Below are 14884 nucleotides of genomic sequence, written 5' to 3'. Positions count from 1 at the left end.
CAGGGAACCAAATATTATGAGGGTTGAATAAAAAGTAATGCCTCCACCAGTTCACAGATGGCAGTACTGGTATGCGGCAGGTACTGGCTTCTTCAGTAGACTCTCCTCTACAGTTCTGTTTTGGTGGAAAGCCTTAGCATTGAATGGTTGTGTTGTTAAAGTGAAAAGTAATGCCCCCACCTTCGTAACTCCTCAACAGATGGAAGTACTTGTATGCGGCTTGTTCAGTAGACTCTCCTCTACAGTTCCATTACAGTGCTGAGAGTGCCTTGGACTGTGAGAAGATCCAACCAGTCCATCCTCCAGGAAATAAAGCCCGAATGCTCATTGGAGGGAAGGATACTAGAGACAAAGTTGAAGTACTTTGGCCACATCATGAGGAGACAGGAAAGCCTAGAGAAGACAATTATGCTGGGGAAAGTGGAAGGCAAAAGGAAGAGGGGCCGACCAAGGGCAAGATGGATGGATGGCATCCTTGAAGTGACTGGACTGACCTTGAAGGAGCTGGGTGGTGACGGCCGACAGGGAGCTCTGGCGTGGGCTGGTCCATGAGGTCACAAAGAGTCGGAGACGACTGAACGAATGAACAACAACAACAACACAGTTCCATTTTGGCAGGAAGCCTTAGCATTGAACTGTTGTGTTGTTAAACTGAAAAATAATGCCTCCACCTTCATAACTCCTCAACAGATGGCAGTACTGGTATGCGGCAGGTACTGGCTTGTTCAGAAGACTCTCCTCTACAGTTCCATTTTGGCAGGAAGCCTTGGCATTGAACGGTTGTGTTGTTAAAATGCAAAATATGGAACCCTGCACAGACGGTCAATCAATGCGACTTAAGCAACGTGCAGACATTGAATTCTTGACAGCAGAAGGTGTCACCTTAACATCTTTAAACTTTCTCGCCCAACAACACGTAGTACTCACATCAACACAATCCCCATAAACAGCTTGCATTCTTTGATGAATCTCCTTTGGAGTGACACCTTCTGCTGTCAAGAATTCAATGACTGCACGTTGCTTAAGTCGCATTGACCGACCGTCTGTGCAGGGTTCCATACTTCACACTTTAACAACACAACCGTTTGATGGTAAGGCTTCCCGCCAAAATGGAACTGTAGAGGGGAGTCTACTGAACAAGCCAGTACCTGCCGCATACCAGTACTGCCATCTGTTGAGGAGTTACGAAGGTGGAGGCATTACTTTTCACTATAACAACACAGCCATTCAATGCTAAGGCTTCCCGCCAAAATGGAACTGTAGAGGAGAGTCTACTGAACAAGCCAGTACCTGCCGCATACATTGCTTAAGTTGCATCGACCAACCGTCTGTGCAGGGTTCCATACTTCGCACTTTAACAACACAACCGTTCAATGCTAAGGCTTCCTGCCAAAACAGGACTGTAGAGGAGAGTCTACTGAACGAGCCAGTACATGCCACATACCAGTACTGCCAGCTGTTGAGGAGTTAGGAAGGTGGAGGCATTACTTTTCATTCAACCCTCGTATATGCTACAAGGAAATTCATTGTTACTTTCTGATTGTGTTTAATTGTTGGCCAAGGTCTTTAGGCATTGCACCCAGTGTGCCGATCACCACTGGGACCCCCTTGACTGGCTTGTGCCAGAATCTTTGCAGTTTGATCTTTAAATCCTCATACTGTGTCAGCTTTTCCTGTTGTTTCTCTTCAATCCTACTGTCATCTGGGATTGCTATTATTATTATTATTATATATTATTATTATTTTATATTATATAATATATAATTATATTATATTATATTATGTTATATTACAGTATTAACAATATTAATATATTATTATTATTATTATTATTATTATTATTATTAGACGAGATGGCCCATGTAGTCTCTTCCAAGTCTATTATTCTACGATTCTATGATTCCAACTAAACTGCTTGCCATCTCTTCCAGAAATTCCAAACCCCAGGGAAGAATGGACGCGGAACCATCTAGAAGAACTGATTTCAGTTGGTTATTTAATGTTTACAGGAGAAGAATAAATGGCCAACCTTCCTAGACTCTCCTTGAGAAACTTGGCTGCCTTTTCGTGATTCTTCTGCGCATCTTCCAAAGCTCTGGCAAACCTTTGCTCATTAAATTCCTTAGCTTCCTCTATTTTTCTGTAGAGAGAAAAAAAATGGGTTGGTTTTCATTTTGTAGTAAGAAGAATAAAGGCTAAGTGCAATCATAACATCAGTCAAGACCAACATCTCAGTAGGGGTTTAAGGACCAATTTTTTAAGCAACCATAATCTGAATATCTTGAGAGTTTGGTAAGGCCACATTAAGGTTTTCATAGGCCCTAGATGGCCCATGAATTTAATGTGTTGTCGAAGGCTTTCATAGCCGGAATCACTGGAAAAAGTTGGGGCAATAACACATCCGTGTTGGACACCTGATTCCACTGTCATATGTCAACACAGGAGGCTTCCCATGTGGCCTTGGGGCATTCTCTCTTGACATTTCGCTCATACCTATGGCAGGTAACCTCCAGTGTGGAACACATCTCACCACACTAAAACAGTAGATGTGGCTCTTAATGAGACATGTCGCATTATCACTGGGTGCCTGTGCCCTACACCACTGGAGAAATGACACTGCTTAGCCGGTATTTCACCACCTGACATCCGCCGGGAAGGAGCAGCCAATAGTGAAAGGACCAAGGCAGAGACATCTCCAGCTCATCCCCTGTTTGGGTATCAGCCAGCACGTCAACAACTTAAATCAAGACATAGTTTTCTAAGATCTACAGAGACACTAGCCGGAACACCCCAGCAAGTGAGAGTCCAAAAGTGGCAGGCTCAAACCCAGAACCTCAACCAATGGCTGATACCAAATGAGAGACTCCCTGCTGGGCACACAGAAGACTGAGCAACTTGGAAGGCGCTGAACAGACTGCGCTCTGGCACCACGAGATGCAGAGCCAACCTTCAGAAATGGGGCTACAAAGTGGAATCCTTGACATGCGAGTGTGGAGAAGAGCAAACCACTGACCACCTGCTGCAATGCACCCTGAGCCCTGCCACATGCACAAGGGAGGACCTCCTTGCGGCCACACCAGAGGCACTCCAAGTGGCCAGGTACTGTTCAAAGGACATTTAATCAACTACCAAACTCACAAATGCTGTATTTTATCTGTTTGTTTGCTTTGTTCTGTTAAAAATGTAATATAATTGACTGGTTGATCTGATACGACAAATAAATAAATAACCTCTGAGGATGCCTGCCATAGATGTGGGCAAAAAGTCCGGAGGGAATGCTTCTGGAACATGGCCATACAGCCCAGAAAACTCACAGCAACCCAGTGATTCTGGCTATGAAAGCCTTCGACAACACCTCATTAATTTTTTGGTTAATCCTGTTTTGTACGCTATCAAAATTCCATGGATAAGGCAACCCTGAACCTCAGAGCATGCTAACAGCTGCCACCTCTGGCAATACAACACAGTAGAAGAAGCAGAATGCCTTTGTACTTGGTCAGAGATCATTAGTGCCCCATGCACCAGGATTGTGGCACAGCTGGCAGAGTGTCAGCTGCATTAAGATCACTCTGACCAAAAGCTCATGAGTTCGAAGCCAGCCCGGATGGAGTGGGTTTCTAACCAATTGTGTGTAGCCTGTTGTCGACCTTTGCAACCCGAACAGTTGCATCTGTCAAGTAGGAAAATTAGGTACCACCTTAAAGTGTGGGGAGGCTAAATTAACTGATTTATGAGGCCATAAAGAAGACTCCAGCAAAGCATTCCAGTGGGGAAGCATGAGGGGATTGCGGAAGTGCTTCATCAGCGTCGCAGGTGGACGCCAGAAAAAAGTTAAATAGCCTCTGTGTATGTCTGTATAGGTTTGTATGTCAAAATGGGCATTGAATGTTTGTCATATATGTGTACACTGAGTCCCCTGCGGGGTGAGGAGAAGGGCGGAATATAAGGTAAAGGTAAAGGTAGTCCCCTGACATTAAGTCCAGTCATGTCTGACTCTGGGGTGTGGTGCTCATCTCCATTTCTAAGCCGAAGAGCCAGCGTTGTCCGTAGACACCTCCAAGGTCATGTGGCCAGCATGACTGCATGGAGCGGAATATAAATGTTGCAAATAAATAAATAAATAAATAAATAAATGTCTACAACCTGATAGTTAGATGTATGATCCATCTGCCCATATGGCCTCAGTCTTACCAAAATTCGGCTCCTCTATTACAAGCCTCCATGCTCAACTTGCCTCTCTGTGGCTTGCCACCTGTGCCTCAGCACCCAAGCCTTCTTCTTCTGCTTCCGCAGCCGTTCTTCCGCTTGGCCCTGGCGCTGCTGGTCAAGCTCCTCTTCGTCCCATTTGATTTGCTTGCGGAGCTCTGAGAAATTTCCTTGTTCAATCTCAACCTTCCACATCTCGAGTCTTGCAAAGACGCAACAGAGGCCGTTAGTGAAGACCGACAAACCTTGGGCTTCTAAACATGCAGAACAATGAGCTCATCAAAGGAATATACTCATAAAAATGGATGCCCTATTTAATTTCCCATCACAAGTTGCAATGTGACATCTATATAAATAAAAATGTAATGTTAGTTCGTGCTACCATCAGAACTCAAAAACCACTGGGGGAATTGACACCAAATTTGGACACAAGACACCTAACAGTCCAATGTATGTCCACTAATATATATATATATATATATATATATATATATATATATATATATATATATAGTCATTTGGGAGTTGTAGTTGCTGGGATTCACTTACAATCAAAGAGCATTCTGAACCCCACCAAGGATGGAATTGAACCAAACTTGGCACACAGTTCTCCCAAGACCAACAGAAAATACTAAAAGGGTTTGGTGGACAATGTCCTTTGGTTTTGGAGTTGTAGTTCACCTACATCGAAAGATCACTGTGGACTCAAACAATGATGGATCTGGACCAAACTCTACAAGAATACTCAATATGCCCAAATGTGAACGCTGGTGGAGTTTGGGAAAAATAGAACCTTGACATTTGGGAGTTGTAGTTCTTGGGATTTATAGTTCACCTACAATCAAAGAATATTCTGAACCCCACCAATGATGGAATTGAACCAAACTTGGCACACAGTTCTCCCATGACCAACAGAAAATATTGGAAGGGTTTGGTGGGCAGTGCCCTTTGGTTTTGGAGTTGTAGTTCACCGACATCGAAAGATCACTGTGGAGTCAAACAATGATGGACCTGGACCAAACTCTACACGAATACTCTAATATGTCCAAATATGAACACTGGTGGAGTTTGGAGAAAATAGAAACTTGACATTTGGGAGTTGTAGTTGCTGGGATTTATAGTTCACCTACAATCACAGAGCATTCTGAACCCCACGAACGATAAAATTGGGCCAAACCTCCCACACAGAACCCCCATGTGGGCCACAGCAACGCGTGGCAGGGGACGGCTAGTTATCAATATATTTTTAACGTTGGGGGATATAAACAAAACCAGACATTGCATCAACACGACGAAACAACACTCATTTATTGGATGCTTACCCTTGCAGTGCTCCTACAACAACAAAACAAGCTTGTTACATAGTGTAGTAATTTTGTTACATAGTGTAGGAAGAAGTAAGACCTTTGCTTACTTATTACTATACTATGTAACAAAATTTGGAAAAGTTCCTGTTCCTGGTTTGGAAATATTATTTCCTGTATCATTGTGCGATAGCTACTTTGAAAGTAGTTGTGATACTCCAGAAACTTCATTTTTGTGGCTGCCACAACTATGTTGAATTGGTTGAGAGTCAGGGCGCTTCCAGACCAAATCACAGATTTTACTGACTTGCAAAAAATCCCAGGACTTCAGAAGAGGTCCACATACGGACATGGACTGGGGATAATAGGTCCAGGAGAACCAGGGCCAAGTGAGGACAACATTCTAAAAATACATTGGCTACTAATCATGCGACTAAAAAGTATTAAAGGAGCCCCCTTTTTTGACCTTCTTATATAATTGTGTCACAGGGAAAACTGCTCTCTGGTTAATTAACTGCCGGAGCCTTTCCAGAAGACCTTCCTCTTGGGTTCACTTTGAAGGGTCTCAAAGGTACCCTGACTTGAGAGAAATATTTCTGAAAGACCAGTTTCCTCTTTTGGGGGAGAAGGGATACTTTGTATTTTAATTAGTTTTAATTAGTCTGTCTTTTAATCATAATCATTGTTATTGTGCCTGTGTTTACTGTTATGTATTCATACATTTGATGTAACTATGATGTTATTCAGTTCTTGTGGGTTTTTTCAGGCTATATGGCCATGTTCTAGAGGCATTTCTCCTGACGTTTCGCCTGCATCTATGGCAAGCTTCCTCAGAGGTGAGGACCTCACCTCTGAGGAAGCTTGCCATAGATGCAGGCGAAACGTCAGGAGAAATGCCTCTAGAACATGGCAATATATAGCCCGAAAAAACCCACAAGAACTGAGTGATTCCGGCCATGAAAGCCTTCAACAATATATGATGTTATTGTTTATTGCTTGTGTTTTCGGTTTGCGTTTTGGTTTTTCTTTATTGTAATTGTTATTTGGGCTTGGCCTCATGTAAGCCGCTCTTATTCCCCGTTGTGGAGATGGTGGCAGGGTATAAATAAAGATTATTATTATTGTATTGTCGAAGGTTTTCATGGCCGGAATCACTGGGTTGTTGTCGGTTCTTTCGGGCTATATGGCCATGGTCTAGAGGCATTCTCTCCTGACGTTTCGCCTGCATCTATGGCAAGCATCCTCAGAGGTAATCCTTATTACCTCTGAGGATGCTTGCCATAGTTGCAGGCGACAGTGTAGATGGGGCCCGAACCACATGTCACCGGGACATTTTTGCCACAGGAGAGGACCAATTTGGAACCAGGACAAGCCTTTAAAGCAGTAAGAAGTGAATTGGAAGTCACTTCTGTTTCCCCATCGTGGTCAACTGTGAATCGCACATATAGTACTTTCTGCGCCTGAGCAGACAGTTTCGGAACCTTCTAGATATATTTGAAAAACTTTGGCGGTTGGCCCCGCCCACTCTCCCTATGCAAGTATAAATAGCAGGTGGGTGGAGCCACCGCCTCAGTTCTTTTCATCCGCCACTTATGCAGCAGTTATGGAACTGCTTCTGCCGCGGAAGCAGCCAGAAAAACCGAGGCATGACAAACAGCAGGGAGGATGGGCGGGGATGTGTGAATTCACAGGTGACCACTCGGGAAACTACAGTTAAAGGTAAGCTACCCATATTTACTTCATGTTGTTTTTTTAAAAAAACTCTCTGTGCAGGTACAGCTGTACCAGAAGCTCCCACTTTATTTGCTTTGTATCAAGTGTTTGTTTGCAGCCCAAGGCTTGGGAATTTGCAGAAGGGTGGCTTCCTGTGAAAGTTTGCAGTTACAGGGCAGGTCACCTGTCATTCGGTTCCCTAGTCCCACCCCCTTTTTGGGCTTTGGACAGTAAGTGAGCCATTTTGTTAGTTAGTCTCAGCCAGGTTAGCTTTTGTATAGGATGTGTGTAACTTCCCCTGTACAAAGGCTTCAAGCTTTAAGAATTTCCAGAGTCACAGAAATTCCAACAGAAACAGAAGGGAAAGAAATCCAGAGGAGAACAGCTTTAAGAGTCTCCTAAGAATCCCAGGGAAGCATTCCCACAGCTTTGGGAATTTCCAGGAAACAGCCCTAAAGACTAAAGAACTCCAGCTGGAGAACATCCTCTGCCTTGCTGGTAGGTCCACTCGGCGTCCAAGAAGCAGTTCGGCCCGGTAGCGGAGCCCAGACCAGTGAGGGTTGGATTTCAGTCAGCCTGGGAGAAGTTAAAAAGGGGTTTTTCCTTTAAAGAAGAAGTTACTGAAGATAGTTGCCTGTCCTTCGTGGGCAAGTTTAGGAATTCACCAGTTCCCTAAAAGCTTGGAATTATTTGCTTTACTTTGCTAAAGATAAGAGAAGTTCCTGTTTGGTTGTTCATTAATAAAAGACTTTGTTGTACTTCTCAAGCCATCTGAAGATTCTTTGTAGTGGAAACCTCTGAGAACTTCTCCTTAGGCCCCTGGCTTCCCGCTGGGCAAAGGTTACACATCCTATCTTTAAAAGTCAACTAACGACAGGCCCAGCGGCGACAGAACACTCTCCTTGGGCTAAAATGATCCAGGGGGATTTAACAAAATGGTGGAAATTCCCATGTGCCCTAGAGAGTGTTTGGGCACTTTTTTGTGGGACGTGTGCGTGGGGAGACGCAGCCCTCTATTTGCATATTAGTTGCTTAATTCTTGGGAGAAAAAACCAGAAAACTTTTAAGTAGGCTGCTCTTGACTCAGGGCTAAATTGCAATGTTGCATTAACAGAAAAGCTTAACGATCAATGGTTTTCGGCATCTCTTCCATGCTCTTTAAGCTTACACATTTCCATTCAGCATCGCAGCAATTTTTGACTCGAGGTCCTTTTCATTTCCCAGTTCGGCACACAAGCGCTGATGCATCGCCTGTAGTCGGAACACAGCGGCCCTGTTACATTAAAAGCAGAGTGGGAGAGGGAAAGAAAAGGAAATGGGAAATAATGAGTGTTGAGACCTGGCACATAAAAAAAGGAACAATTATGGTGCCTCAAGGGGGACGTCGGGGCTTTTGAAGAACTTCTGCTGGGTTATAACAATGGCATGTCTTTCAATTACGTTCCTAAAGTGTCTCATTCCCCTTTCATTCTCTTTAGAAACCTCTACATCCGTAAACTGGCAATAAGAGGAGCAGGAGGGGTTTTGCAGACGTTACAGCTTCTTCCGATTTGAAAAAAGGAATAGCCGACACGACAACAAAATACTACTTTTATATTTAACTCATAAATATTAGGGCTGGGCGGTTTCGTTTCGTTAATTCGTAATTCGTTAAAAATTCGTTATTTTTTTTGTTAACGAAGCGATAACGAACCATTCTGGAGCAACTTAAAAACGAAACGAATTTTTCAATTTGTTTCGTAAATGCTTCGTATTTCGTTATGTATTCGTTTCGTTATTGGTTTGAGGTCGTTTCGTTATTATTTCCGCATGTCTGGGGCAAGTTTTATAGTTGTTTTTTGTTTAATTAGTGAAAAAAAATTATAATATCACACCAACAGTCAACAACAGAGGGAGAGGGAAGCTTCAGAAGTTTTTTTACCGTATTGCACGATTGCGGCCGCCATTAACGAATCGATTCGTTATTGTTTCGTTACTGTTTTGTAATTTTTTTTACCATTTACGAAATTTTGTAAATATCGAACTTTTTTAAAGGAAAATTTCGGAATTCTTTTAAATATCGAAACGCAAAAAAACCCAAAAAATGAATCGATTTTAGAAACAAATTTTTCCGTTGTTACCCAGGCCTAATAAATATATCAGGGTGGGTTGTTGTAAGGTTTTTTCGGGCTGTATGGCCATGTTCTAGAGCAGTGGTTCTCAACCTTGCTCATGCTGTGACCCCTTAATGCCGTTGCCTATGTGGTGGTGACCCCCAACCATAATATTGTTTTCGTTGCTACTTGATACCTGTCATTTTAGTACTATCATAATGTAAATATCCGATATGCAGGATAGATTTTCATTCACTGGACTAAATTGAGCACAAATACCCAATATGTCCAAATGTGAATGCTAGTGGGGTCGGGGGGAGGATTGATTTTGTAATTTGGGAGTTGTAGTTGCTGGGATTTATAGTTCACTTATAATCAAAGAGCATTCTGAACTCCACCAGCGATGGATTTAAACCGAACTTGGCACACAGAACTCCCATGAACATGAGAAAATACTGGAAGGGTTTGGTGGGCATTGACCTTGAGTTTGGGAGTTGTAGTTCACCTGTATCCAGAGAAGTGCTGTGGATTCATGCAATGATGGATCTGGACCAAACTTGGCACGAATACTCAATATGTCCAAATGTGAACACTGGTGGACTGTGGGGAAAATAGACCTTGACATTTGGGAGTTGTAGTTGCTGGGATTTATAGTTCACCTACAATCAAAGAGCATTCTGAACTCGACCAACAATAGAATTGGGTCAAACTTCTCACACAGAATCCCAATGACCAACAGAAAATACTATGTTTTCTGATGGTCTCTGGCGACCCCTTTGACACCCTCTCACGACCCCCTCAGGAGTCCCGAACCCCAGGTTGAGAAACAGTGTTCTAGAGGCATTCTCTCCTGATGTTTCGCCTGCATCTATGGCAAGCATCCTCAGAGGTAGTGAGGTCTGTTGGAACTAGGAAAAAGGGTTTATATATCTGTGGAGTGACCAGGGTGGGACAAAGGACTCTTGTCTGCTGGAGCTAGGTGGGAATGTTTCAATTGACCACCTTGATTAGCATTTGATGGCCTGGCAGTGCCTGGGGGAATCTTTTGTTGAGAAGTGATTAGATGTCCCTGATTGTTTACCCTCTGTTGTTTTGCTGTTGTAATTTTAGAGTTTTTTAATACTGGTAGCCAGAATTTGTTCATGTTCATGGTTTCCTCCTTTCTGTTGACACTGTACACATCCTTGTGGATTTCAATGGCTCGTGCATTTCAATGAGGGTAAACAATAATAATAATAATAATAATAATAATAATAAACCTTTATTTGTACCCCACTACCATCTCCCGAAGGACTCGGTGCGGCTTACACGAGGCCGAGCCCAAAAACAACAATAAAACAACAACAATAATACAGCAAAATAAAGCAAAAACAAGCAATAACATCAACAACACATAATGACGCAGTTAAAAACAATGGCCGGGCCAAATGTAATAATTAAAATTAAAATTAAAAAGTGCTGAGCCTGACAGGTGGGGTGTTTGAAGGGGGGTGGGCATGCAGATATCCTAGATCTCTGAATAAAGTGTGTTGGGACATAATGCTAGGAGTTTCCTTCTTCTGGAAAGGCACACTGGAACATCCATGTTTTCAAGCTCCTCCTAAAGATTGCTAGCGACGAGGCCTGCCTAATGTCCTTAGGGAGAGAGTTCCAATCAGAGACATCTAATCACTTCTCAACAAAAGATTCCCCCAGGCACTGCCAGGCCATCAAATGCTAATCAAGGTGGTCAGTTGAAACATTCACACCCAGCTCCAACAGACAAGAGTCCTTTGTCCCACCCTGGTCATTCCACAGATATATAAACCCATTTTCCTACTTCCAACAGACCTCACTACCTCTGAGGATGCTTGCCATAGATGCAGGCGAAACGTCAGGAGAAAATGCCTCTAGAACATGGCAATGAAAAACCTACAACAACACTACTTTTATATTTAACCCTACTCATCAATAGATCAGGATGGTTGTGAAATGTGGGCAAAATGGGAGAGGACCACATCATTAGGCAACGACAGTGTTCCATGCTCCAGTGCCTGGAAGCAATTCTCTTTGCTCTTCATCCTCTTAACTATCTAAGCAAGTGATGCGTGGCAGGAAGCAGGAGAAACAGCAACTCTGCACATCTGTCCGATGTAAAACACAAACACGGCAGCAACAGCAAAGAGGAGCGATTGTGAAGGAAGGATCTTTACCACAACCTTACACACTCACCCTCCCATCTCAACAGCACTCGGGTCGGCAAAAGTCAGGCAACATTATTGTTGTTTCTTCGTTCAGTCAAGCACCTTGGTCTCCCTATGGGTGTCCTAATCCGCAAACACTCTCTGCTTCATTCGGAAAAATGCTGCACTTGCAGAGCTCATTTCAGTGTCAGTGTGGACTTTTGTGGAGATGTGGCTGCCAAGGTAGCAGAAATGGTGAACATTTTCTAATGTTGCACTATCAAGCTGTATTTCTGGCATTGGCAGAGGGATTGGCAGGTGATTGCTGGAAGGACACTTTGGTTTTCTCAATGTTCAATGTGAGGCCAAGCTTCTTGTATGCTTAGTTTTATTCAAGTTGTTTCCAACCTATGGCTGCTGTTGTTGTTGTTGTTCCTTCGTTCAGTCGTTTCCGAATCTTTGTGACCTCATGGACCAGTCCACGCCAGAGCTCCCTGTTGACCATGGCCACCCCAGCTCCTTCAAAGTCAATCCAGTCACTTCAAGGATGCCATCCATCCATTTTGCCCTTAGTCGGCCCCTCTTCCTTTTGTCCTCTTCCTTTTTCCTTCCATTTTCCCCAGCATCATTGTCTTCTCTAAGCTTTCCTTTCTTCTCATGATGTGGCCAAAGGACTTCACCTTGGCCTCTACTATCCTTCCCTCCAGTGAGCAGGCGGACTTTCTTTCCTGAAGTATGGACTGGTTGGATCTTCTGGTGGTCCAAGGCACTCTCAGAACTTTCCTCCAACACCACAGTTAATAACTAATAATAATAACAATCTGTTGTTGTTGTTCATTTGTTCAGTCATTTCCGACTCTTCGTGACCTCATGGACCAGCCCCCACCAGAGCTCCCTGTCGGCCATCACCACCCCCAGCTCCTTCAAGGTCTCTACGTGGGGTTGCCTCTGAAGACTGCCTGGAAGCTTCAATTCGTCCAACGTGCGGCAGCCAGACTACTAACGGGAGCGGGGTACAGGGAGCATACTACTACTCCTCTGTTGCGCCAGCTCCACTGGCTGCCAGTCAGCTTACGAGAACAATTCAAAGTGCTGGTCTTAACCTATAAAGCCCTAAACGACTCCGGCCCAGTTTACCTGTCCGAACGTATCCTCTCCTATTAACCATCAAGATTGCTAAGATCGTCTGGAGGGGCCCTGCTCTCAATCCCACCGGCCTCACAGGCGCGGCTGGTGGGGACGAGAGACAGGGCCTTCTCGGTGGTGGCCCCTTGACTCTGGAACTCCCTTCCAGATCAGAACTGCCCCTTCTATCTTAACGTTCAGGAAACAAGTGAAAACTTGGCTTTGGGGATTGGCATTCGACGAATGAGCCATGATCCTGTGATATGACGACGAATAGTGATTTTTGATGACGACTGACCACTGTAATTATATGATTGTATTTTGCTATTTTAATGTTTTAGTGTGATTTAGAATATGATGTTTTAATGACTGTCTGTAATATTGATGTTGGAAACCGGCCTGAGTCCTTCGAATGGAGGTGAGAAGACCGGGATACAAAACTGCTAAATAAATAAATAAAATAAAGGTCAAGCCAGTCCCTTCAAGGATACCATCCCTCTATCTTGTATCCTTGGTTGGCCCCTCTTCCTTTTTCCTTCCATTTTCCCCAGCATCATTGTCTTCTCCAAGCCTTCCTGTCTTCTCATGATGTGGCCAAAGGACCTCATCTTGGCCTCTCATTTCCTTCTTTATTTCCTGGAGGATGGACTGGTTGGATCTTCTCGCAGTCCAAGGCACCCTCAGAACTTTCCTCCAGCAACACAGTTCAAAAGCCTCTCTCTTCCTTCGCTCAGCCTTCCCTAAGGTCCAGCTCTCACATCCGTAGGTTACTACAGGAAATACCACAGCTTTGACTATGCAATGGATCTTGGTTGCCAGTGTGATGTCTCTGCTTTTTACTATTTTATTGAGATTGGACATTGCTCTCCTGAAGAAGGAAGCATCTCCTGATTTCCTGGCCACAGTCTGCATCTGCACTCATCTTTGCGCCTAGAAATACAAACCCTGTCACAGCCTCCACATTTTCTCCCTCTATTTTCCAGTTGTCAATCATTCTTGTTGCCATAATCTTGGTTTTTTTTTATGTTTAGCTGCAACCCAGCTTTTGCACTTTCTTCTTTCACCTTGATTAGAAGGCTCCTCAGCTCCTCCTCGCTTTCGGCTGTCAAAGTGGTGTCATCTGCATATCTAAGGTTGTTAATGTTTCTTGCAGCAATTTTCACCCCAGCCTTGCATTCCTCAAGCCCCGCACATCCTCGCATGATGTGTTCTGCATACAAGTTGAAAAGGTTGGGTGAGAGTAGACAACCCTGCCGTACGCCCTTCCCAATCTTGAACCAGCCTGTTGTTCCATGGTCAGTTCTGTCTGTTGCTACTTGGTCCTTATACAGATTCCTCAGGAGAGAGGGAAGGGGGCTTGGTATGCCCAGACCACCAAGAACGTGCCACAATTTATGATGATCCACACGGTCAAAAGGCTCTGGAAAAGTCAATAAAACAGAAATAAAACAGAACCCTTTCTCCATTCTCCAGCATCCGGATGCCGGCAATTTGGTCTCTTGTTCTTCTGCCTTTTCTAAAACCCAGCTTGTCCATCTGGCAACTCTCTCTCCATGTCTTGCTGGAGTCTTCCTTGCAGGATTTTGAGCACTACCTTACTGGCATGACAGTCCCACACAGTCATAGAATCATAGAATCCTAGAAGGGTTGGAAGAGACCTCGTGGGCCTTCATCCAGTCCAACCCCATTCTGCCAAGAAGCAGGAATATTGCATTCAAAGCACCCCTGACAGATGGCCATCCAGCCTCTATTTAAAAGCTTCCAAAGAAGGAGCCTCCACCACACTCCCTCCGGGGCAGAGAGTTCCACTGCTGAACGGCTCTCATAGTCAGGAAATTCTTCCTCATGTTCAGATGGGATCTCCTTTGAACCCAGTTCTTCAGGGTCATAGCCCAATGCTCAAGCCGCTGCATCACGCTGGGCTACTGCTGTCAGACCCCGGCATGCACAAATTGCCAACACTTTTCAAAGGAAATGAATCTGGGAAAAGTAAATCAAAAGGCCTTCCATTTTACAAAACGAGGAGCCAGCACACTTTGCCTGTATTGTAAAAGACCAAAGAACACAGACAGTAATTGTCAGGAAAATCCACAAAACACTAAGAATGCAAGCAAAATCTATGTCACTTTCATTTTAGGGCATGAACAGCTACATATTTATAGCAGATAAGTATTCCAAATATAGTAGCAGGTTTCTAAGTAGAAAAGGAAAGAAAAAAGCACTGGCTTGTAGCACAACACGCTGTGAAAATGCGGCAAATGAGACAGTGTGGAGAAAGGCA

The 14884-nt window shown here is 43.9% G+C and overlaps 1 protein-coding gene across 1 annotated transcript in view; it reads right to left on the bottom strand.

Annotated features, from left to right (window-relative positions):
• The window catches only part of CFAP74 (cilia and flagella associated protein 74), a 124811-nt gene that overhangs the window by 94695 nt on the left and 15232 nt on the right, over positions 1–14884 (bottom strand). Inside the window, exons 5-7 of the mRNA XM_067472951.1 lie at positions 8392–8496; positions 4235–4408; positions 2030–2140 (exon numbers count right to left, since the gene is read on the bottom strand). Coding sequence (XP_067329052.1) covers positions 2030–2140; positions 4235–4408; positions 8392–8496 — 390 coding nt within the window. The remainder of the gene's footprint in view (positions 1–2029; positions 2141–4234; positions 4409–8391; positions 8497–14884) is intronic.

This window comes from Anolis sagrei, chromosome 13 (assembly GCF_037176765.1).
Source record: "Anolis sagrei isolate rAnoSag1 chromosome 13, rAnoSag1.mat, whole genome shotgun sequence".
In the NCBI taxonomy this organism is placed as follows: Eukaryota; Metazoa; Chordata; class Lepidosauria; order Squamata; family Dactyloidae; genus Anolis; species Anolis sagrei.
This window is presented reverse-complemented; position numbering and strand designations above follow the sequence as displayed.